Source organism: Polypterus senegalus, chromosome 17, assembly GCF_016835505.1.
Source record: "Polypterus senegalus isolate Bchr_013 chromosome 17, ASM1683550v1, whole genome shotgun sequence".
NCBI classification, from domain to species: domain Eukaryota; kingdom Metazoa; phylum Chordata; class Cladistia; order Polypteriformes; family Polypteridae; genus Polypterus; species Polypterus senegalus.
The window spans coordinates 46,573,476-46,600,197 of record NC_053170.1 but is presented as its reverse complement, the minus strand read 5'-3'; the positions used below and the strand labels follow the sequence as shown (position 1 = coordinate 46,600,197).

At 37.3% G+C, this 26,722-nt stretch overlaps 1 protein-coding gene across 1 annotated transcript in view; it reads left to right on the top strand.

Moving 5' to 3' along the window:
• The window catches only part of LOC120517193 (nuclear GTPase SLIP-GC-like), a 162,411-nt gene that overhangs the window by 11,370 nt on the left and 124,319 nt on the right, over positions 1-26,722 (top strand). The window contains exon 2 of the mRNA XM_039739363.1: positions 17,837-18,722. Coding sequence (XP_039595297.1) covers positions 17,879-18,722 — 844 coding nt within the window. The 5' untranslated portion in view covers positions 17,837-17,878. The remainder of the gene's footprint in view (positions 1-17,836; positions 18,723-26,722) is intronic.

Here is a 26,722-nt window from a genome sequence, read left to right as displayed (position 1 = left end):
ATTCCCAAATTTGGTGTGGTGTGAAATTTCGTTATCTGAATAAATAACACTGGATTATTCGAATCAGTATTTAGTTCATTTAACGCTACCATCATTCCGTTTCGCGGAAGTCAACTTCTACTTCTTCACTGTTTGAGCTTTTGGTCACTAGATGAAAGCACAACACCGACACTATTTAGTCTTCGGTAACTCTGCCTCACAGAAACTGCTCGCGTTTGTTGTTATACGTGCACTGCCGCTGTATTGCATCGTAGTCACCAGATCTAAGCACAAAGCCGATATCATTTCATCTTCGGTAACTGCGTCACATACAGGCCGAAGGCAGGATTTAGTTTTGGGGCAGAATTTATCAATTTATGTACATGCACAAATTTTTCATTAATTTTATGCATAATTTCTTTCAATACTTTAACTTTTATTCAGATTTCGGAGCGGTTTAGACCCAAACTCCCCCCCTTACAGCTCTCCCTCCCTTTCAACAATTTTTAATAGCTTTTCAAGGGACTGAAATAAGATGCAACAGTTACATATCAAATAATTAGAATTTTCTTAAAAAATGGATAAATATTTAAAGAAAAATCTTTCAAACGCTACCGTTTCATCATCCAAATCAATTAGTCCTAGTGACAAAGATACCGATACAGCTGCAAATAAACCGAAAAAACAGAGTAAGAAAGATCTGTGTCGCAAATATGATAACAACTATCAAAAATTTGGTTTTGTTGCAACTGGCAATGAATTTGAGCAGCAACCTCAGTGTCTCATTTGCTGTGAGATTCTTTCAAATGCTAGTATGAAGCCGTCACATCTAAAGCAACATCAGGCTATGAAGCACAGAGAAACCGTGACAAAGTCAATTTAATATTTTGAATGGAAACGTTTGGAACTGCAGAAACAAAAAAGCACCTTTAAGCAGCACACTACATTTAACGCTGCTTTAGTGAAGGCATCATATAGTGTAAACACGGATTGCTCATGATAAAAGCCACACAGCTTGCTGAAGAAGTCATCGTGCCGTGTGTTGTCAACATGGTGAACAGCATACTTGGAGAACAAGCGTCAGGTAAAATTTGCGATTCCTCTTTCTAATAATACAATTGCTGACATGGCGGACGACGTGCAGGAACAATTAATTGAAATGATAAAAGCAAACGGAAAATTTGTGTTACAACTCGATGAGTCAACAGATGTTTCTGACTGTGCAATTTTAATCGTGTACATCTGATTTATTAACTTTAGTATTGCTTCTGTTCGAGAGGAATTTTTATTCAGCGACAAACTGCCTACGAGGACTACTGGCGAAGAGCTATTTCGTCTTCTCGATAAGTTTGTTACAGAAAAAGAATTGATGTGGAACAATTGTGTTGGTGTAACAACAGACTGCGCTGCAGCTATGACTGGTAAAAATTCCGGTGTCGTACAGCGTATTAAAGCAGTAGCGCCTTTGGCTGTATCGTACCACTGCATCATACATCGTGAAGCACTTGCTGCAAGACATATAAGTGAAGAACTGCATGACGTCTTGTTAACCACAGTAAAATTTGTCAAATACATAAAAAAAAGTTCACTGAACGCACGTTTATTTGAAATACTTTGTTCAGAAATGGGTTCAGAACATCAGCATTTATTGTTTTACACATAGGTGCACTGGCTGTCAAAGAGGACGCGTTTTGCAGAGATTTTTTGAGTTGAGAAATGAAGTGAGTCTGTTTCTGTTAAAAAGAACTCGGTAATGAATGTTTATCTATTTGACGCTTAACATGGCTTGCAAAACTGGCTTATCTCGTAGACATTTTTAATGCTCACAATGATTTAAATCTCAGTCTACAAGGCAGAGATAGTGACTTATTTAAACACATAGATAAAGTTTCAGCATTTGTGCTATTGGAAACTATGTGTAGAACGCAACGTCTAAATATGTTCCAGTACTTCAGTGAGTTTGTTACTCAAAATCCTGATTCCAGCATACAGGAAGATATTTCTAAAAAGTATTGTGAATCATCTGAAATTGCTTGAAGAAAACTTTGTTCATTATTTTCCCAAGGATATTGTGACAAAAGAAAGTGGTTGGATACAAAGTCCATTTACAACAGATATAACCGGCTTGACTTTGACTACTCAAGAAGAAGCAAATTTAATCGAACTGTATCCTGAGCTCGCAAGCAGGGCAATTTCCGCATTGCTGCCATTCTCGAGTACATATTTATGTGAAACTGACTTTTCTGCAATCACTGTTATTAAAACAAAATACAGAAATAGACTGGATCCTCATAACAACCTGAGACTTTCTCTTTCGACGATTCAGCCCAAAATTGACAAACTTGTAAACAGTATGCAGTCACATCCTACTCACTGATGCGAGATAGCACAAATATGGCAGTCAGACTGTCGTTATTAGAAATAGACAGGCTATTATAGTTATACTGTTTAAGTTAATCTATACTAATAAAAGGCAAAGCCCTCACTGACTGACTGACTGACTCACTGACTCATCACTAATTCTCCAACTTGCCATGTAGGTAGAAGGCTGAAATTTGACAGGCTCATTCCTTACAGCTTTCTTACAAAAGTTGGGCAGGTTTCATTTCGAAATTCTATGCATAATGGTCATAACTAGAAGTGGGCAAAGCAACACAGAGATTGCCAATGTAATATTTAATTTGTGAACTTACACTGAAATCTGGGATCTTATTTTATCTATTTCATGATTAAAGAAGTTAATAAAAGCTGCACTCTAAACGTTTGTAGGGATTTCATATTGCAGTGCAGTATTTCCATTTGTTAGATTAGCCACCTGCGGTAGGGCTGGCACCCTGCCCTGGATTTTTCCTGCCTTGGGCCCTGTGTTGGCTGGGATTGGCTCCAGCAGACCCCATGACCCTGTGTTAGGATATAGCAGGTTGGATAATGGAAGGACGGATGGATAGATTAGCCACTATCCTAAACAGTACACAAGGATTATTTCAGTTGATATTTATGTGATGTTCAAGTTGACTGCAGCTCGCATCACTCCCTTGAACCTGGGACATCGATAGTCATGTACTAAGGATGGACTAGCAATGAGGAAACATATACATAGCAAAGGATGATTCAAAAGTTATTTGTGCTTTCAATTCAAAAGTGAAGTGCAGTTTCAATAAATAATCCATAAAAAAAAGTGCTCCATGGAAGTTAAAAATCAGTCATTTTCAAACCCATTTAGTCTTTGCAGGAGCCTAACCCAGCTAGCACAGGGCACAAAGCAAGAACAAACCCAGGAGATGACACCAGTCCATTGTAAGGCGAACACACCCGAGGGCCAATTTGGAATCACCAATTTACCTAACCTGCATGTCTTTGGGCTATGGGGGGAAACCAGAACAAACCCACACAGAAACTGGGAAAACATACAAACTTCACGCTGAGAGGTCTCAGGACATGAATCATGGACACTTTACTACAAGGGAAAAGTGCTACTACTGCACCACCATGCCGCCAAGGTTAAAAATCACAATAAATTATCAATAAATAATTCATCACAACAGGTTAAAATTCCAAGGTTAAAACATCCAGAATCAATCTCTTTAAAATCGTTCCTGAGGCTTTGTGCTTCCTTTAAAACAGTGGTTCCCAAACTTTGATGCGTGTACCACTGGTGAATGCGTGGAGCCTTTTCAGGTGGTACGCATCATGGTCCCTGAAATTTAATTTATCTGTGCAAAACCCTTTATGACAAGCCTGTTGTGAGCAATAACCAATATAACTGTTGAACCACAAAAATACGTGGATTCCCAAATTTGGTGTGGTGTGAAATTTCGTTATCTGAATAAATAACACTGGATTATTCGAATCAGTATTTAGTTCATTTAACGCTACCATCATTCCGTTTCGCGGAAGTCAACTTCTACTTCTTCACTGTTTGAGCTTTTGGTCACTAGATGAAAGCACAACACCAACACTATTTAGTCTTCGGTAACTCTGCCTCACAGAAACTGCTCGCGTTTGTTGTTATACGTGCACTGCCGCTGTATTGCATCGTAGTCACCAGATCTAAGCACAAAGCCGATATCATTTCATCTTCGGTAACTGCGTCACATACAGGCCGAAGGCAGGATTTAGTTTTGGGGCAGAATTTATCAATTTATGTACATGCACAAATTTTTTCATTAATTTTATGCATAATTTCTTTCAATACTTTAACTTTTATTCAGATTTCGGGGCGGTTTAGACCCAAACTCCCCCCCTTACAGCTCTCCCTCCCTTTCAACAATTTTTAATAGCTTTTCAAGGGACTGAAATAAGATGCAACAGTTACATATCAAATAATTAGAATTTTCTTAAAAAATGGATAAATATTTAAAGAAAAATCTTTCAAACGCTACCGTTTCATCATCCAAATCAATTAGTCCTAGTGACAAAGATACCGATACAGCTGCAAATAAACCGAAAAAACAGAGTAAGAAAGATCTGTGTCGCAAATATGATAACAACTATCAAAAATTTGGTTTTGTTGCAACTGGCAATGAATTTGAGCAGCAACCTCAGTGTCTCATTTGCTGTGAGATTCTTTCAAATGCTAGTATGAAGCCGTCACATCTAAAGCAACATCAGGCTATGAAGCACAGAGAAACCGTGACAAAGTCAATTTAATATTTTGAATGGAAACGTTTGGAACTGCAGAAACAAAAAAGCACCTTTAAGCAGCACACTACATTTAACGCTGCTTTAGTGAAGGCATCATATAGTGTCGCTTTACGGATTGCTCATGATAAAAAGCCACACACGCTTGCTGAAGAAGTCATCGTGCCGTGTGTTGTCAACATGGTGAACAGCATACTTGGAGAACAAGCGTCAGGTAAAATTTGTGCGATTCCTCTTTCTAATAATACAATTGCTGACATGGCGGACGACGTGCAGGAACAATTAATTGAAATGATAAAAGCAAACGGAAAATTTGTGTTACAACTCGATGAGTCAACAGATGTTTCTGACTGTGCAATTTTAATCGTGTACATCTGATTTATTAACTTTAGTATTGCTTCTATTCGAGAGGAATTTTTATTCAGCGACAAACTGCCTACGAGGACTACTGGCGAAGAGCTATTTCGTCTTCTCGATAAGTTTGTTACAGAAAAAGAATTGATGTGGAACAATTGTGTTGGTGTAACAACAGACTGCGCTGCAGCTATGACTGGTAAAAATTCCGGTGTCGTACAGCGTATTAAAGCAGTAGCGCCTTTGGCTGTATCGTACCACTGCATCATACATCGTGAAGCACTTGCTGCAAGACATATAAGTGAAGAACTGCATGACGTCTTGTTAACCACAGTAAAATTTGTCAAATACATAAAAAAAAGTTCACTGAACGCACGTTTATTTGAAATACTTTGTTCAGAAATGGGTTCAGAACATCAGCATTTATTGTTTTACACATAGGTGCACTGGCTGTCAAGAGGACGCGTTTTGCAGAGATTTTTTGAGTTGAGAAATGAAGTGAGTCTGTTTCTGTTAAAAAAGAACTCGGTAATGAATGTTTATCTATTTGACGCAACATGGCTTGCAAAACTGGCTTATCTCGTAGACATTTTTAATGCTCACAATGATTTAAATCTCAGTCTACAAGGCAGAGATAGTGACTTATTTAAACACATAGATAAAGTTTCAGCATTTGTGAAGAAACTTAGCCATTGGAAACTATGTGTAGAACAGCAACGTCTAAATATGTTCCAGTACTTCAGTGAGTTTGTTACTCAAAATCCTGATTCCAGCATACAGGAAGATATTTCTAAAAAGTATTGTGAATCATCTGAAATTGCTTGAAGAAAACTTTGTTCATTATTTTCCCAAGGATATTGTGACAAAAGAAAGTGGTTGGATACAAAGTCCATTTACAACAGATATAACCGGCTTGACTTTGACTACTCAAGAAGAAGCAAATTTAATCGAACTGTATCCTGAGCTCGCAAGCAGGGCAATTTCCGCATTGCTGCCATTCTCGAGTACATATTTATGTGAAACTGACTTTTCTGCAATCACTGTTATTAAAACAAAATACAGAAATAGACTGGATCCTCATAACAACCTGAGACTTTCTCTTTCGACGATTCAGCCCAAAATTGACAAACTTGTAAACAGTATGCAGTCACATCCTACTCACTGATGCGAGATAGCACAAATATGGCAGTCAGACTGTCGTTATTAGAAACAGACAGACTATTATAGTTATACTGTTTAAGTTAATCTATACTAATAAAAGGCAAAGCCCTCACTGACTGACTCATCACTAATTCTCCAACTTGCCATGTAGGTAGAAGGCTGAAATTTGACAGGCTCATTCCTTACAGCTTTCTTACAAAAGTTGGGCAGGTTTCATTTCGAAATTCTATGCATAATGGTCATAACTAGAAGCTATTTTTCTCCATTTACTGTAATGGAGTTGAGCTCGAAGCGTGGGGGGGAGTTTAGTGTGACATCATCACGCCTCCCCGTAATTACGCAGTACGTAGAAAACCAGGAAGAGCTCCAAAAAGCGCTTAAGAAATCATGCATTATATAATTAAGAAGGCAGCGAAACAATTAGAAGCGAGCGAGTGACATATAAAACCATATTCAGCGCTCACGTGAACTGCGCGTGCGCAGACAAAAGCAACAGTTCCAAAGAGTGCTGAACAAAAAACGAATTACACTGCTACGCTCAAATACATAAACCACACGCCATGGCGCAATAGTAGAGGCTTCTCCTCTAGTGCCGGCTTTTGAGATTCGATCCCCGAGAGGGGATGCACTGAGTATGTACGCACGCATTTTTATTCATTTTACCTTTGCATCCCCTTGGTTTGAGACGTATGAAAAAATATGCGTTAACGCAGAAAGACAGATCACCAATTGAAGCTTTATGAATAATGGATACTTTATTCGCGATCAATGATTGTTTTGGTAAAGCCATACTCAGTGTATTCATTAGATGAGCGGTAAAAAGTAAGAGCGAGGGAGGGTAACTTATTGAGGCACGCAGGCAAAACCACAATAGCACGCGGGCTCGATGTACTGTAGTGCGCGTCAACTCGATCTGAATTGCGATCACATTCTAAAAAATATATCTTTTCAAGTTCTATTTAGTCCATATGTGTCAAACTCAAGGCCCATGGGTCACATCCGGCCCGGCGTGTAATTAAATCCGGCCCGCGAGATCATTTTATATATTATTGTTATTAATGGCCCGGGGAGATGAAGCGCTGGTAACACAATAAACTACAGATCCCATAATGCAGCGCTTCAGCTGCCTTGCGAACACTTACGCGTTAATCAAGTCTAGCTTATGATGCTGCAAGTTATTGCGAAGCTAGCCCACACGATGCGAAGAGAAAAAGTGATTCTGAACATAGAGCCTTTAAAAACCGATGGGAGGCTGAGTATATGTTTACTGACATTGCGGTAAACCCATGTGTCTCATTTGTGGAGCTAATGTGGCTGTAATTACAGAATTTAATCTAAGACGGCACTATGAGACAAAACATCAAGATAACCTGAAAGACCTGAATGCAATGCACAAGATACAGAAAGCAGAAGAGTTAAAGAAGAATCTGACACTTCAGCAGACGTTTTACCGTGCAAAATCACAAAGTGATTTCAAGTGAAGCTACTTTTATGGGAGACACAAATGCACCAGTGCAACTTGCCCCACTTTCCCTGTTGCCAAGTAATGTTGAACCAAATCGCACAACGGTGTTCCCAAATACACACTTTGCTGATAAACTGAGCACATGGCGCACTGAGTTCGCACGCGCTTTGGTGACTTTGAAGAACAAAAAGAATTTTGAGTTGTTTCACAACCCATTTGCCATCGATGTGGAAACTGCACCTGTGCAGATTCAGATGGAGGTGATTGAGCTGCAGTGTAATGGCACACTGAAGGCAAAGTACGATACTGCAGGGCCGCACAGTTTATTCACTCCATTCCGCAGAAATGCTCCAGCTCCGTCTACATGCGGCTCGAACCTTGTGCATGTTTGGTACCACATATCTGTGTGAGAAGCTCTTCTCAGTGATGAAGACTAACAAAACAGCACACAGGAGTCGCCTCACTGATGAGCACCTGCAGTCCATCCTGAGAATCTCCACAACACAGAACCTCACACCAAACATAAACGAACTTGTTGCCAAAAAAAGATGCCAGGCGTCCAGCTCTGATAAAATGACATATGAGCAAAGACAACTGAATGATTTGATTTGTTATTGCTGAAAAGAACACATTTTATTTATATTTCCAGGTTTTGTTATGCACCATGTTCATATTTGAATTTGTATAATTTTGACAGGATATATTTTTATGGAGAGCAAAATCTTTTGGGATATTTAAAATTTAAGTTTATTTTTATATAAAATTACATAAGAGTAAAGAAATTTGAATGTTTGTTCTTTTAACGTTTACTTTATTTCTAACTTGTATAATTTAGACAGGATATATTTTTATGGAGAGCAAAATATTATAAGTTATTTAAGGTTTGAGTTGATTTATTCCGGAATAATATTTTGTCGACTAAATAAAAATTCCTTCTATTTAAAATTTAAATAGAACTTGAACAGATACGATAGTTCGTAATATCCATGCAGACTTGCACGTAAGAGCGGGAGTCATCCGTTTTAACAAGCAGCATTTTGCACTGATACGAAATAGCCTGCCCATTTAATTATTTAGGAATGGATAAATAAATTAAGATTTTGTACAAATAATGTTTTTCATTTTTCTTCCTTCATGGGTTCTGGCACCCCCAGCAACAGTTGCTCGCACCCCAAAGACTGTATATATGTGTGTGTATATGTATATTATATATATGTGTGTGTGTGTATGTATATATGTAGATATGTATGTATATATGTTTATGTGTGTGTGTGTGTGTGTATGTATATATATGTATTTGTGTGTATATATGTGTGTGTATGTATATGTATGTGTGTATATGTAGATATGTATATATATGTGGATGTAAACTCAGCAAAAAAAGAAACATTCCTTTTTCAGGACTGTGTATTTCAACAATAATGTTTTAAAAATCCAAATAACTTTACAGATCTTCATTGTAAAGGGTTCAAACAATGTTTTCCATGCATGTTCAATTAACCATAATCAATTAATTAACATGCACCTGTGGAATAGTCGTTAAGACCTTAACAGCTTACAGAAAGTAGGCATTTAAGGTCACAGTTCTAAAAACGCAGGACACTAAAGAGACTTGTCTACGAACTGTGAAAAACACCCTAAGAAAGATGCCCAGGTTCCCTGCTCATCTGTGTGAACGTGCATTAGGCATGCAGCAGGGAGGCATGAGGACTGCTGATGTGGCTAGGGCAATAAATTGCCATGTCCGCACTGTGAGACGCCTAAGACAGCGCTACAGGGGAGACAGGAAGGACAGCTGATCATCCTCGCAGTGGAAGACCACGTGTAACAACACCTGCACAGGATCGGTACATCCGAATATCACACCTGCGTGACAGGTACAGGATAGCCACAACAACTGCCCGAGTCACACCAGGAACACACAATCCCTCCATCAGTGCTCAGACTGTCCGCAATAGGCTGAGACAGGCTGAACTGAGGGCTTGTAGGCCTGTTGTAAGGCAGGTCCTTACCAGACATCACCAGCAACAACGCCGCCTATGGGCACAAACTCACCTTCGCTGGACCAGACAGGAGTGGCAAAAAGTGCTCTTCACTGATGAGTCACGGTTTTGTCTCACCAGGGGTGATGGACGGATTCGTGTTTATCGTCGAAGGAATGAGCATTACACCGAGGCCTGTACCCTGGAGCGGGATCGATTTGGAGGTGGGGGTCCGTCATGGTCTGGGCGGTATATCACATCACCATCGGACTGAGCTTGTTGTCATTGCAGGCAATCTCAATGCCTTGCGGTACAGGGAAGACATCCTCCTCCCTCATGTGGTACCCTTTATGCATGCTCATCCGGACATGATCCTCCAGCAAGACAATGCCACCAGCCATACTGCTCGTTCTGTGCGTGAATTTCTGCATGACAGCAATGTCAGTGTTCTGCCATGGCCAGCGAAGAGCCCAGATCTCAATCCCATTGAGCACGTCTGGGACCTGTTGGATCGCAGGGTGAGGGCTAGGGCCATTCCCCCCAGAAATGTCCAGGAACTTGCAGGTGCCTTGGTGGAAGAGTGGGGTAACATCTCACAGCAAGAACTGACAAATCTGGTCCAGTCCATGAGGAGGAGATGCACTGCAGTACTTCAAGCAGCTGGTGGCCACACCAGATACTGACTGATACTTTTGATTTTGAGCCTCCCTTCATTCAGGGACACACTGTGAAACATTTTTAGTTTATGTCTTATGGTGTTGACTCTTTTAGTGTTCATACAAATATTTACACATTAAGTTTACTGAAAGTAAAAACAGTTGAAAGTCAGAGGACGTTTCTTTTTTTGCTGAGTTTATGTGTATATATGTATGTATATATATATATGTATGTATATATGTGTGTGTGTATATATATGTGTATATGTATATATGTATGGATATGTATATATATATGTTTATGTGTGTGTGTATATACAGTATATATATATACTGTATATATATATATATGACAGCAACACTCATCACTCACAACAATGACAAAACAATTACATTGACAATCATGTTACGTTATTATTAAAATGTTTCCTTTTCTTTTTCATTACTTCTTTAACACACTACTTCTCCGCTGCGAAGCGCGGGTATTTTGCTAGTTAAAATAATATGATTATACTGCCGTCTACACAGTTGTACTAACATAAATTCATTCAATATTGTAGTCAGTGTCGTGAATTTGCTGTTTATTACCTAACTAGCAAAATACCCACGCTTCACAGCGGAGAAGTAGTGTGTTAAAGAAGTTATGAAAAAGAAAAACATTTAAAAATAACATAACATGATTATCAATGTAATTGTTTAATGACTGTTATGAGTGTTGCTGTCATCAAGGATTTGATTATCATTATTTCTTTCAATCAGGTTCGTATTTGGAGGATGTGTTGTGTTCAAGTTACATTCCGTGTTTGTCTAGTCTATCCCTGACCATCTCATCTTCGTTGTCAACCATTGTAAAGATAACAGGTTTCATTCATCGAAGTGATCACTACCCAAAATCAGTACTCATGAATCTAAGATGTTTAACAGGCATTTCTGGTATTAAGTTGTGGATTTGCCTGTGAATATTTAGCGGCAGCGTGTCTATGAACGTAATTTAAACTTAAGCTTTACACCTTGCTTTCCTATTGATATGTCTACAAAGGCTTGTTCACCGTCAGAGGGTTGTTCCTTTCCTACTGCATCAATAAACAGCTCGTCTTCCTCTTTATCTGAGACATCACACACTGCATGCACAGGTTTACCTTTCCCAGTCCTGTAAAGTCAGTTCACGTGAGCAACTCGGAGTACATGCATTAAATTTTCTTAGCTGTGCTTGTGCTATCTCGTGCGATCTGACTATCTTAAGACCACCACCTTAATCAGTATCTCTTATGAAGAAGTGTATAACAAGTGGGTAGTCCGTCGGCTATGGAAATAGTGTCAAATTTGCTGTGCCAGGATTGAGTTAGAAGACACAGCATACAATATAATTTACCAAAGCAGCTTTCTTTCCGAGAGAATGTATGTTTAGTAAACAGCATTTTAAACTACATAGATGTTTTTGAACTGTATGCTTTTTGTTTTCATTTTATTAATACAGGTACCCCGAGTGGAGGATCTGATTTTAACTTTTGCTCCAATTATGCTTGTTATTCTTTAGCTATCAAGTGATCTAGATTTTGTTTCAAACCTAAATTTATAGGGTGTCTCACATCACAGATTCTGGGTAGAAGCTACAGAATACTAACAGGTAGGATAAACAACAGCTTACGATTTAAGATCAACTGAATGGTGCTCTGATTAGTCAGCCAGGCAATTTTGCTTCCATTTTATTTTTTTTTGGATAAAATTATAGAACCCATGATGACAACCATTTCTCTAGAAAAATTCAAGCTTTTTCCAAAAAACATCCCAATTAATAATAAATGCCATTATTTTATTTATACACTAGGCTTCTAACTGGCAGTTAAGTAAATACAATCTTCTGTAGTCCACATCCCCTCTATATAGTCATTGTAAGGGACCAGACACAATTAAGTGTTGACATTTTCTTTTAGCTTTGGTGCATAAGGATATAAAATTCTTAATACTTCAGACTGCTGCAAAGTGATATAATTAGTGCTGACATTTAGCAATAAAGTACATCATCTTTGGCCAGGTAGACCAGTTTAGCCAATATGTCAAATAGCTTCTCCCTAGAAGGCATTTAAATTTAACTGCTGAATTATCATTGTTTGGAATTCTAACATTCCGCGCTATGGAGTTACCAGTTATGAGCATTATCATTTTTCTCAAATTTGATAGATGTGCTGCAGAGTGCTGAGGTACAAAATCTTGACTTCTTAGACACCCATCTCACCATTATCCACTCACACTGTAGCTGAATTGGTGCTGCTGATTTTGGTCGTGCACTGACTAGAGTGGAGTCTGGAGAGACTGAAGCTGAAAAACAAATTCCTGAATTGTCTAAAAAAAAACAAGTCTATCAAATTTTAAGTTTGCAGTCCCCCAAAGCCTGTATTTTTCCATCTGACTCTAAATTAACTATGAGCTTCACCTGCTGCAGGACACATAGCATAAAAACATGCCCTTGACAAGCAGAGAACAAAACAAACTTATGTTTAGCACCAAGTTCATCATTGTTTAGGTGTCTTCAGTTGCTTCTTTGCATTCTGAGTTTAGCTGGTTTGCAACAACACACTCGCATTCAAGTTTTCACTGCTGCTTGGATGATCAACTTCATTCCATTTGTTTCTTCTCCTACGTGGGGGTCAGCTTTTATTTCACCTATAATTTTTGTTTTTCCTGATGAATTTAATTACTTTTTCAATTCAGATAAGTTATCAGCTATTTTTCTCTGCTGCTGTAAAACTCTCCATCCATCCATTCGTTTGTTTCTCAGTGTGTGTGCACACTCGTACTTCTACTTCAGCTGAAATGTTACCAAAAATACTACATTTTGTTATTATTCCTTACAATAACCATAAAATTAATAGAATTACTGTCAAGAAATAGTGAGAGAATGAGTTAATAGATTGCTTAAAAAGAATAAGTGTATCATTTGACTCTGTTTTAGTTTTTGGATTATCCTTTAAAATACACCTTCTGTATTACTGAGCCCCACTCTTCAAACCTTTCCATTTGACCATACAGTATGGTGTTCTTTCTTATAAAAAAGATTATTTATACATTAATGACAGAGGCTGATCTTATTTAAATTACAATTAAATTACATGGCATTTATTTAAGTAAAATGAAAAATTATTTTGTAAATGTAAGTGAAAAATGTATAGATTGTAATTTTGTCATATTGTTTTAGAAAAAAAAAAGAAAACAAAAACACATTTTAATGACACCAATTTTTTGATCATAGATTGTATTGTACTTTCTTAATTATCTGCATAGATTCACATCCAGACACATTTAATGTCTACGGTGGTAGATAAATAATAAAAAAACAAAACTTTCCACAGGCTTATGAAGAGAAATTTACCTAATGTGAAATGAAATTATCAGGGAACAAAAAGAACCAGAAAAATGGTGACAAAGCTGAAAGCAGATTTTGGCATTATGGTGTTGCAATTGCTAGTTTGTCTGTCTTAGGATGGTTTGATTCCTGGTCTTTTAGCAACCACTGAGACACAAATTTGGTGTAGGCATTCCTACATGTGGGGTCCTGATACTTAAAAAAACAACTCAATTAACATCAAGGCAAAGGAAGTATATTCCATGAACAGCAGTGACTGGTTACTAATTAAGAAAATGGCTAGAATGAAAAACCTTCAGCAAATGGCCCACCAGTATTGAGTTTGACAACTATGATCTATATTCTGTAACACAACCATCTACACAGTGCAACAGTATGGATAGTATCTATTAAGTCTAACACTGACACTTACTATTATGCCTGTCTTTCATTGCATTTCCAAAGTCTAATCATGGAAAGTTTAAAAACTTTGTCAATTACAGCGAACCTGAAAAAAGATAATAAAACTTCTTGCAGTTAAACAGTAAAAGCAAAACCCCCAAATACTAAAATGTCTAGAGTCTCCAAAAATCACAATCGAGCAACAAGAAAAATACTGTATACTAGCAGCAAAAATATAATGCAAACTGGCCCAGTTCAGAACATAGCCTTTCTCCCAATGCTTATAAAGAAAATTGTCAGGGAAAGAAAGTAATAAACAAGAGGTATAGAGGTCCCTAAAGGGTACCCAGATGTGTTCTTCTGGATCATAGCCACTTTATTGGACAAAAATATAAAACTGAAGAGTGTCTACAACATGAATCCAAAACAACTGCACCTCAAATTCATTCTCTCTGTCCATTTGAAGAAGGGATGGGATGTAACCAGCTTAAATCACTGACTGGAGCACACCAGCTTCAGTCAAGAAACAAGCTTATAAAAACAGGAAATTGCAGCTTACAATAAACCAATCCAACTTGCTTCACTATGGAACAGCGGTCAATAAACCAGAGGACCAATTTTCAATTTGGGACCATTAGGCAAATCTACTGTATAGAAAGTCAAACCTTTAGTAATATCATAAGTCCAGGGGCCACGAAATGTTTATGATTATAAAGCACTTGGCAGTAATGTATGCCATTTACATAATCTTTTGAACCAACTATCAAGTGTCAAGCTACTAAACGAGGTGTTCTGCCAGACCCAGAACAGTGCAGGAATCCAAGTCTAATTTCAACATGATTTGTTTAAAATCATACAACAACAACATTTATTTATACAGCATGTTTTAATACAAATGCTATAGCTCAAGATGAATAAAGAAAAAATATAAAAATAGAAATTAGGAAATACTAGTTAACAAAGAATAAAGTAAGTTCTGATGGCCAGGGAGGACAGAAAAAACAAACAAAACCAAAAAAAAAAAAAAAAACTCCAAAGGGCTGGAGAAAAAAAAACAAAATCTGCAGGGGTTCTGAGGCCATGTGACCATCCAGCCCCCACTGGGCATTCATAAAAGTATTTAAACTGAGACATTTTAATTGCAAAGTGATAAAATATACTTCAAGCAAATTTCGATAACACAAGATTCACACTCCATCTGTTTGTTCACCATAAACTTAAATAACTTTTCTAGATCTCTATTAAATCTTTCCGTCTGAGTGTTAACTTGACGATGGCAGCTTGAAGTTATAATTAAACTGCAGCCAAAAACTGCCAGAAGTGAGATACAGTTTGAGAGTCTCTGTCTAAATCAATGGAAAAAGAGGAACAATGGAGCTTAAAAATCATGGTGGTAAATACATTAGGTAGTTCTTTTTTTAAATGATAATGATAATAGTAATTCACTTTATTTACATTAGTAATTTGTAAATTTTACAAACCATAACTTACTCTCCAGAGACACACAGAGAGGGAGAGAAAAGCTTAGAGTTAAAGTGAAGGGTCAGCTTACTTACTAGCAATTGTAGGTTAAAAGACTTTCTCAAGTGTCCAACAGAGTAGCAATCCTTATTGCACTGCCAGGATTTGAACTGGCAACCATCCAGTTACCAGCATAGGTGCTTTAGCTAGGTAGCCACCCTTTTGTGCATGCTTAGAAAAGAGATGCACTACTACAAGAATGATAGAATAATTCAGAAAAGGAAAAGGTCTATAATAAAGTCTACAAAGATATTGTTTTGATGTTTTCCTTACAAGGATAATATATTATATATATATATATATATATATATATATATATATATATATATATATATATATATATATATATATATATATATATATATATATATATATATATATATATATATAGTATATAGTATGCACCTAGCCTGCCCTTGTGCTTTAAAATGGAAATGAATGGCACCAAACATGAAAAAAAAAGCCTTAAACTTAACAAGCATATTGATCAGTATGTTAAGATTGGGCGCATATTACAACCCATTTTAAAAAGAGACTGGCTGTGCCTTATTCGTCTTTCTTCATGACAACCTTTCAGCTCTAGCGGGGTATGGTTTCCTCCACCAAAAAGATTATCTTCAAGCACTGTTATTCAGTACTTGGGTAGAAATGACATCTCCTTACATACCTACCTAAATGACCATGTTAGCATAAGCCTTGAGCCCTCTTCTAGCAACTTCCTCTGGATCTATTCTGAAGTGCACTTACTGAATACTGCATCTCTGATTTTATTGTCTCTGTCACCCTGAAAACAACTGTCTTTAGTTGCTTGCTTGACCCACGTAACAAACTGTTGAATAGTTTCACCTTGCTTTTGTGTCAGCTGGTAACAAAGTTGTGTGTTCACCTGGGGCAACAAGTAAATTTTTAACACAGCTACTGCATGGTTGTAATCCACCACCCCACTGGTATTTTTCAAAGTAGAATATACATCCTGCACATCTGGACCTGCATGATACAAAAGTAATGCCCTTCTCTGTTGTTTCATTGTTTCTGATATATTATTTGTTAAAATGACTCATTTGCCATCTGTGAACAACTCAAATGCTTCTTGTTATCTTGTCCAGCATGATCACAGCATGGCAAGATCAGCATAGCAATTGAATTTTGGTACATTTCCATCTTGAACAACAGTTAAACTCACTTTTCAGTGAGAAACACAACCATATAGCAAAATCCTTGTCGCCAATGTCCAGTTCTTCACATTGGCCCAGCTTAACACTGTTGAATTGAATGAATAGATATGACAAAGATTTGTACTTGAACGCAATGCTTCTTTTGTTTTTCCTATTCTCCCAAATGTGTACACACAATGCCAGCATATGCATACTAACATTATACTGTATTTCAATACATGTCAATATTTAATATGGTAAATATTGAACTTGATTTTGAAGACATGCAAGACAGTTTGCATAACAGCTTTTTAAATATTTTCCTGAAGAAACTCAAAACAATTACAACAATCACAGATGGATACTGAATCTGTTTTTAGAGAGTTCCATTCAACTGGCTGAATTTCTGTCAAATATGAAAGAAAAACCTACTGAAATATCTTATTATGGAAGGTTGAAGCTGGACTTTTTCCCCCAGAGCAGAAACCAGTTTTGGATCAAAAGAATGCAAGAATACCCTGAACTTGAAAATGAAGCTCTTACATTTTTTTTATCATTTGCAACATCATATTTATGCAAATTAAGTTTCGCATCTATGACTGCCATCAGAAGAAAAGCAAGACTTTGCCTTGAACTTGAAAATGATACCATTCAGTATGTATCAAATACAGAACCCATATCTGAGAAGCTAGTTTCTGAAAAACAGCAACATTTATCACATTATTTTTTTACTTTATAACTACCATAACATTTATTGTTTTTAATGTTTGAAGTTGTTTATGCTTATGTTCCTATGTACAAAATAAATACTTGTTAACAAGGAGTTTTTGTTTTATTTTAGAAATCCTATTGTGACAGGTCTCTTTATTGTGATCCTCTAGGGGGTTGCAATAAAACTTTGGGAACTATTGCTTTAATATAAAGCAACTTAAAGTTTTATTGAGTTTTATTTTTCCTTATGTAATAACTAAATTAGTTATAAATGTTAAAATACCAGTGTGGCAAAATGTTTCAAATAATCAATAATTTAATGAAGATGTATTACATTAACTTTTTTCATTAACACTAATACTATATTTTGAAACTAAACCTTTCATTTTGTTCATAAATTAGGATTTATTTTCTGTACCTATTCAAATGTAATTCATGGCAGCTCACCTAATATATCTCTTTTCAAGATTTTAGGTGGAGGTACAAGAGCTGAATGAAATTCTAAAGCAATGGAGACAAATGATCTCAAAAAAATGCTTGAAAATTTGATCAGTGCACAAAAGGAAGAAGCAGAACGACAGAAGTCAAGAGATATTACTCACATGAAAGAATTTGAAAAGTTGACCTACCTACTGGAAACTTCTTTACTTAAGACTACTCAGGATGACCCTGAGACCTTCCTGAAAAAATTTGAGCACATTGCACAGAGTTATAGCTGGCCAAAGAAGACATGGCCCCTAAAGTTAGCTCCACTTCTACATGGTGAAGCTCAGTTGGCCTATGATGGTTTGGATGATTCTGGTAGACAGTGTTATACAAACATCAAAGAAGCCATTCTACAAAACTACAGGGCAACATCTGATTCATACAGACAGCAATTTCTTTCACTGAAGTTGCTACCTGGTGAGTCACCTCGCTTTGCTGCTTTGAAGCTAAAGGACTTAGCAATTCAGTGGCTTAAGCCTATGGAAACAGAAAAAATAAAATCATTGAACAAAACTGTACTGAAACAGTTTCTGAATATTTTACCAAAAGAAATCCGGGACCAGCTGCAGATGTCACAGCCAGAAGATCTTGAAACAGCAATCACATTTGCAGAGTCATCCCTCAGTTCTTTCAGAAACACAGAAGATATTTCTGACAAACATTCTGTGTTAACTGACAATGTTCCTATGAGCTCAGTTTCCTTACAAAATAATAATAGTGTTCTGTCCTCTGGAAAGAAAGCCACCTGCATTGGAAACACCACACTCCGACCCTCAAAGCAAGCTCAAGCTGTTTCTCAGTTTCAATTAAATGACAGTTTGAACTCCTCACCTGCTGAAGAAGTTGAAGCCCAAAGTAAACGGCCAGGTAGGGGACAGAGTAAGTTATGAGGGGTTAATCATTTCAGCAATTACATACAGGAAGGGTGGGCATTTAAAAGATTAGGGCTTGTGGCACTAATCCAAATATATAACTGATGTCAGACTGAAAAACATAAACTATGAACAAAATTTCAAAAAATTTTATTTTGAATATTTTTAAAAGAGATTTTTAGCGTCACTACCTGTAAAAATGTAGAAACTATATTTGTGAATTCTAAATTTCTGTACACAAATTTTGCTTAAATTAATTTCTAGCATTTTTCAGTTGCAATAAGCATGCCAAATTTGATTATGTTCATTTGATTTGTTCAAGAGTTATGTATGCCATCAATACACTGACACAAATACTACCACATTCAAACAGATAAACATGATACCAGAAAAGCCAAATTTTATTTAGGATTGTGCAAAATATATATACACTATGCTTTGTTTCGAAATCCTGAAAAGATAAAAGAAAACATTAGCACCAGTATGAAAATGTATAACATTCTCAAATCCATTTAGTCCACTTCAAGGCTGACTTCAAGGCTGAGGATAAGGCAAAAAATAACCTTGGATAAAGTGATTACCTATGACAAGCCTCACACATTACCATACTCATGCTTTATTACCTACTAGGCTGACCCGCCTTTTAAGGCGACCGACTTTTAAGTTGACCACTTCTTAAGGCAATTCAATATGTAGATCAATTTGATATTTTATACAAACTCATGAATTTGGTTATATTGCATTTGAGCGGTATTACTTTAATACTTGTAGTTTCTGTTATTTTTGTGATGAAATTTAAACTTTTTTTCTATATTGAGGTCGCCCTTTTGAACCCCCCTGATATTTACTACGCGGTGTGGCATTTGTACTCCATCAACATTAATTATTTCCAGAGACATAATTTTTGTCTATTTTTCCAGCGCATCGCGCACAAAAGCAAGGGAACGATGGGAGCACCAGAACTCTGCTCACATCATGTCGCTTCGTACCACAAGCTGCAAGTAGTAAGTCTGTGATAAGCGGAATACTGCTACGCTTTCCACTCACGGGATGGAAGGACAATTCCGACCGCTTTTATATAGTAAGAAAGAAGAAGAAGATATCGCACAGTCTGGAGTAGAAAATCATCTTTTACCTGGAAAACGAAACTACAAATCCCATCGTGCATTGCAAAATGGACGGGGGCGTGTGAAACTCCGCGCCTGCGTAGCACTCACGGGATGGAAGGACAATCCCGACCGCTTTTATATAGAAGGATGACAAATTTAGGGTGTCTAATCAAGTTGTTTTTTGTAATGTATGGCAAAAAATAGTCTCCACAGAAAAACTAAGATACAGCCCTGGAGAATGTGCAAACTGCAAACATGCAATGACTTGCCACAGGATGTAAAGCCATTAGATAAGAGTACCAATAACATTATTAGTTATATCATTATACAGTTAATTATAAATAATGCAGAAGAATTTGACAACAATTAATCAAGCATGAGTGCTACTTCAGGGCTGAAAATATCGATTCAATCATTTTCTGAAAAAGTTGTATCAATTGTATTAATGTGGAATTTGATGCACATCAGTTCATCTTCAGGCAGGTACTCCAATCCACAACAAGTTTAGAGCTGGTAAACAATGTGACGTGCAAGTCTTATATGACATAATTTAATAAGATATACCAAAACATTGAGCAAATTATAGAAGGAAAGCACTAATGTGTTGTTTGAAAAACAACTTGATTTTCTTTGAGTTTGTTCTCTATCAACCCTATGCTTTTTAACCTCTCACTGCTAACTAACATGTCTCAGGGTTTGAAAACTTCACTTACCCAGTCAAAGTACAGAACAGCACAGTAAGTCTGTAGAATACCATCAGATGCTATTGAGTTGCCTAAGAATCCATCAAAGCCTGCTGATGATGCTGGTGAATCAGAGTCCTTGTTTAAGGAGATGATGACCAACCTGCTCATGGAACAAATAAATGTTGAGAATGTCAATCTACAGGCCCACTTTGTTGATCTGATATTGTCTAATACTGTCAATGTCATGTCTGAATTAATTACAGGTTTAAAATGATAAACATTACTAACCACAACAAGGCTTTCTAACAAAGCAATGAAACTGGAGCTTGGCACATAATGTAGAAATTGCACCACCTATATTAAAGTTGGTGAACCAGGAAAAGAAAGATGACACAATAGCATAATTCTGGAGAAGACTAGGATGTTTTCCTTGAATGAACATTACTATGGAAACAGAAAGGGCCCAAGGATCCTCTTGCATTCTCATCATCCAGTTTTTAAGACATGCTGATAGACAGCATGTGTTTGCCCTCAAAAATACCAGTGTAATGCTTTTGTCAGATCACAGCATTGTGATTTCGCTGAGAAGTAAGCCTATGAATTTCATTATGAAGAGGGCAAAAAAGGTTGGACTGTAGACATTCTTGCCTTACCCAGGGTCCTTAAAGCATAGAGTGGGAGACAAGATGTTATAGGCACTGTCAAGGTGGAATTGAAACAGTAAACTAACTTTTAATTGAAGTCTAACAGAATATTTCTCTGTTAAAAGTACAGAGATTCACTAGTGCTTTTCAAGGAGAGATTTTAAAATTTCAAAACTTTAAAAAGCATGATTTGATCGAGATATCTCAATAAAAATTGAACTGTCTTGACAAATTTCTTTGAATAATAAGTATGCCCAATTGCAAGAAAATGAGTCCCTATGGCTAATTGTTTCATCCAGACAGACACAAAAATATGGCTATTGCAGTAGTTGCTTTCAGAATATATATAAAATGTACCTAAAAACAATAAGATCAAAACAAATTATCATAAGATTGCTAGACAAAAAAAGAGTAAAGTAAGAGGGAGTAGAAGTGCATGAACAAAGATAATGCCACTGTAACTAAGTAGATGGTTATTATAGGTGTAAGGTACTGCTAAAAGCATAATGACAGCACCTGAGGGCAATTACCTAATCTGTAGTCCCAACCCAGTATAAAAATTAACACATTATCTAAATTAACAAAACATAGCATATCGGAAAACAAAAGGAACAATGAATACATAATATGTCATTAAAATGCAATTAACATAAATGCAACTTACATCTTCAAAATAACATGTTAACTCATTCATTCATTTTCCACTACTTATCCAAAGCCGGGTTGAAGGGGCAGCAGTTTTAGTAGTGAGGCCTAAACGTCCCCAGCCACACTTGCCAACTCATACTGTTGGAACTCAAGCCAATCCCAGGCCATCTAGGAGATATAATCCTCACAGAGAGCCCTGGGTCTTCCCTGAGGTCTCCTCCTAGCTGGTCATGGGAGGCATCCAGAAGGCATCAGTATCAGATATCCAAACCACCTCAATTGGGTCCTCTCAATGCGAAGGGTCAGCGGTTCTGCTCCGAGACTCTCCAGGATGGCGGCGCTTCTCATGCTGTCTTTAAAGGAGGGCAACATAAAAAGTCAACATCTATATATATAATTCACTAAGGCAAGACAACCATGGAAAGCACGCTGGAAGGGGCGTGGATTCACTAAGCCGCCGACAAGTGAGACACCTATGGCACACACAGGAAGGAGCCACCAACTCCAAGACCATTGGATACGACGACAACTCACAGAGCCATGCCCACCAACTCAGACGCGACGACACAGAAAAACGGCGTCATTTATATTCGTCTGTTGTAGAGGTCACATGCAGCTCCGACCCACGTTGACTGTTAATAGAGGCATGTTTCTCGCGGAGGTGAATCGCCATATGCGGCGTGTAAAACTGTTTGCGAGGGGTATCCCATGGGATCCTTAAAACGTTCCTTTACAACTGAGGTTAAAACACAATGAAGTAAGCAGTCTTTAAAAAAGAGTTTTGTTACGATGCACGACCGCATGCACTATAGCAAACTGTTTTACACGCTACATACAGCAATTCGCATCCGTGACAAACATGCGTCTTCTTAGATACTCCTGCACTTTGTACACACCCCCCTCCCACCGTGGTCGGGTGTCTTGGTGGATTATATATAGAAAGGCAGCCAAAACGCACAGAGCAATGAAAAGTCTACGTGAGTCACAGGTGCATCTGGACTGTACAAAGACGACAACGACTCAAGTGACGAGTTGGAGGTGGGCACATGAGCAGGCAGTGTATACTGAACGAGAAATCAGCAGACTAGCATGACAGAGATGTCCTTCTCCTCTCCTCCCGTTCCACCCTGAGCACCGCACGGACGATTGTCTGTTGGTTCGTTCCGTGCATTGGTTAAAACCCAATGAAGGAAGCAGTCTTTAAAAACCAATAAGCCCTGTGCCTCTGTTTCATTACCGTCTCACCTGCTTCACCAATGCAGGCCCCGCAACAGGCGATCTGGCGGCGTCATTCCCATGACCCGCCAGGCAGCCAACCGGGTAACCAAAGTCTTTGGGTTCAGGGGGGAGTATGGTTACAAAGCTGAAACTTAAAGGAATTGACGGAAGGGTACCACCAGGTGTGGAGCCTTTCGCTTCATTTGACTCAACACAGGAAACCTCACCCGGCCCGGACACGGACAGGATTGACAGATTGATAGCTCTTTCTCGATTCTGTGGGTGGTGGTGCATGGCAGTTCTTAGTTGGTGGAGCGATTTGGCTGGTTATTTCTGAAAGCGAGCGAGACTCCCGCCTGCTAAATAGTTACACGACCCTACAGCGGTCACCGTCCAAATTCTTAGAGGGCCAAGTGGCTTTCAGCCACGTGAGATTGAGCATTAATAGGTCTGTGATGCACTTATATGTTCGGTACTGCACGCGCTACACTGAATGGATCAGCGTGTGTCTACCCGGCGGGGGCGTGGGTAAGCCGTTGAACCCCATTCGTGATGGAGACCGTGGCTTCCAATTGTTCCCCACAGCGAGAAATTCCCAGATGCGTGCGGGTCATACGCTCGCACTGATTACGTCCCTGCCCTTTTTAAGGCCCCCATGGTAAGGTGACTTGATGGATTATATATAAAAAAGTAGCTGGAACCGCAAAGAACAATGAAAAATCAACGTGGAAACCAACTGAGGCGGTGTTTGGAAAATTAACAGTCAACGTGACTCACAGGTGCGTGTGGACTGTACACAGACGAAAGCGACTCAGGTAGGGAGTTGGGGGCGGGCACATAAGCGGGCAGTGCGTCCTTCAACCCCGTTCAACCCGTCCCGCTTTGGAAGGAGAAAGCGACGGCGCTCCTCCGTTTTCAGTCACGGACAATTGTATGTTGGTTCAGAAGCGTGCATTGTTGCAATGTTACTTTTCTTGGTGGTTTATTATTATGGATTTTTCAAATGTTTATTTTTTTCTCTGTGCTTAAAAATCATTTAAAAAGCGGCCTGATTATGCGCCGTATGCTACGCAGCAGGTTGGCTAGTATACTCTTAAAAAGATAAGGCTAAGCAATAAAAAATGGCAAAAAACAAAATATTAATATAAAGAAAGACCAAGATATACAAAAAAGGAAAATACTTTTTTGAAGAAAAGGACAAAATACAAAAATACTTTTAAGAAAAAAAGGCCAAGAAATAGAAAATTCATAAATACAAAACAGTATTGTATGTGGCAGTGTTATTCCCATTAACAAAATGTAAAACAAAACATGTCATTAAAAATAGACTTTCAAAATGAGTCAATGACATATAGTCAGCATTAGGAAATATCAAATATGAGTACAAAATAAGAATATCTGTGTGCAGTGATCTTACTGCTTGCAAAAGGTAAAAAAAACTGTTTTTGAAATTAACTATTTGCTTAAACTTGTTGCAGGTTAAAGTAATAAATCACATCAGAGAACACTGGAAGCCTAGAAATACCACATTGTCAGGGGAATCTGGAGTTCTGTCACAGACAGTAAAATTATTTGGATTAAGTTGGTTCAACGTGAATGATATACTGTACTATTTAATATCTATAAAGAAAACTCTCAGTGTGAACATTCTTGGTGAGTACTACACAACAGTAATAAAATGTGACTAAAAGTCACTTGCTGAAAAACTACATTCAAATAAAAACTAAAACAAAGTGAAAAGCTAAACAAAAGTTGAAATTAGAAAATAAAAACAAACCTAAATAAAAAACTAAAATAATCATAAAACTAGAAAAACACTTGTATTAAGAGACCAAAAAATGTTAGTCTAAAATGCCAAAAATACAACAATGAACAAAAAGCCAAGCAATATAAAGGCTAAAATACCTTTATCCTCAAAGATCGCAAACTTTATTCTTGTACAGTCTGGTGGCTATTTGCTTTGAAGAAACTATGATATGTGAGTAAAACTCAATAACCAGATGCTTTAAAATATGACCCTAAATTAAATAATAAAGCCCTACTGTCTAATTTGAACCCAAGACTTTGGATCAGACAGGAACTCCAGAAATGCAAGTTTTAGATTCATAAAGTTCACCACCAAGTTGACAAAATTCGTAACAATTAAAATATTCTGAAAAATCCCAATTATATACAAAGTGTAACTGGTCTAGAGTCAACACTGCTGCAAATGTAGATTTCTGTAAAATGTGTAAGTACAAAGTACACTGGCATACTGGCATATTAATATTATAATATTGAGAATAACTCATTCTTTTTACTTTGAACCACCTATTCATATTCCATTCGAAGCAAGCATAAACATTTTTTTTATCTTTGCTCTCTGTTGCTATCTGCTTTGAAGATGGTTATTTTTTTTTATCTATGGGTCAAGATTTGCCCTTTTCTTCCATTTTACTCTATGATTTTTGTCTTGTTTGAGAAGTAACATTTTTGTGCATCAGTTGGTTTAGACTGTGCTGGATATAGTGGATTAAATTATGAATGAATGTTTGAATGCAAAACATTATTTATTCAAAAATGAAAAACTTTCTGACCAGTAGTTATTTTTGCAAGTCAATAATGCCACTTGTTTTTAGACTGACACAAAAACAGAGTTTTGATTTGTAGCAATTCTAAATTAACATAGAAAGATTGTGTCTAAATAGTTAATATAAATGATTCACTTTCATAAACACATTTTCAAGTATGTTCTGTAATGCAAGAAAAATGCTAAATTATTACATACAGTGACAATTACATTGCACAGTAGTAAGTAATGCTCACAAGGTAATGTGCATTATATTTTTTCTGAGAAAGAAACATTTTTGCATACTTCAATCCTGTTTTTAAAAGGAACATTGGCATAATCTAGTTGTCTTTTCGTGGTTTACTGCTTTAGCACATTACACTTCTTTTAATGACCAAGTGGTAAAGCCAAATAAAATCAAATACCAATTAGTGTCCAGGGGTTGGGCAAGGGGCATCAGTTGTAGGGATAAGAGGAATTCCGACCATGACTGTATGTTCTTAATCAGTATCAAGTGATTAGAAAACTACAGAGACAGTAAACAGGATGAGCAAGCTGAACCATTAGACAAACAGGCATTAGAAACAGCAACGTTTCATTTTGCATGTAGTTTTGTGAAACTGATGCTAAAATTTGTTTCACATGAGATTTTACAATTGAGAAACACAAAACTCACTAAATTTTTCTGTCCACCCTGGCCATTGGACCTTACTCTTATTCTATGTTAATTAATGTTGACTTATATTATTTTCTTACCGTGTCTTTTATTTTTCTATTCTTCATTATGTAAAGCACTTCGAGCTACTTTTTGTATGAAAATGTGCTATATAAATAAATGTTGTTGTTGTTGTAAATTAGGAATAATGACAAAATAAACTAGAACAATGGTAGGTAAAAAAAACTACTCCCATTAAAAACCATTGCTAAAACTGCAAGGGGACAAATGTTTACAGTGGAGCTGCAATCTGCCTTGTGCAAATTTCAGTCACTACCAATACTATAAAGGAACACAATGTATTGGGCGTTGGTCAATAAAGTACAGTGGGCATAATAGACAAATATTAGCACAATGGAAAATGATACTATCACCCAAGCTGCAACACAAATTCCTCACTGCAGTTACTGGAGACAGAACATTAGCA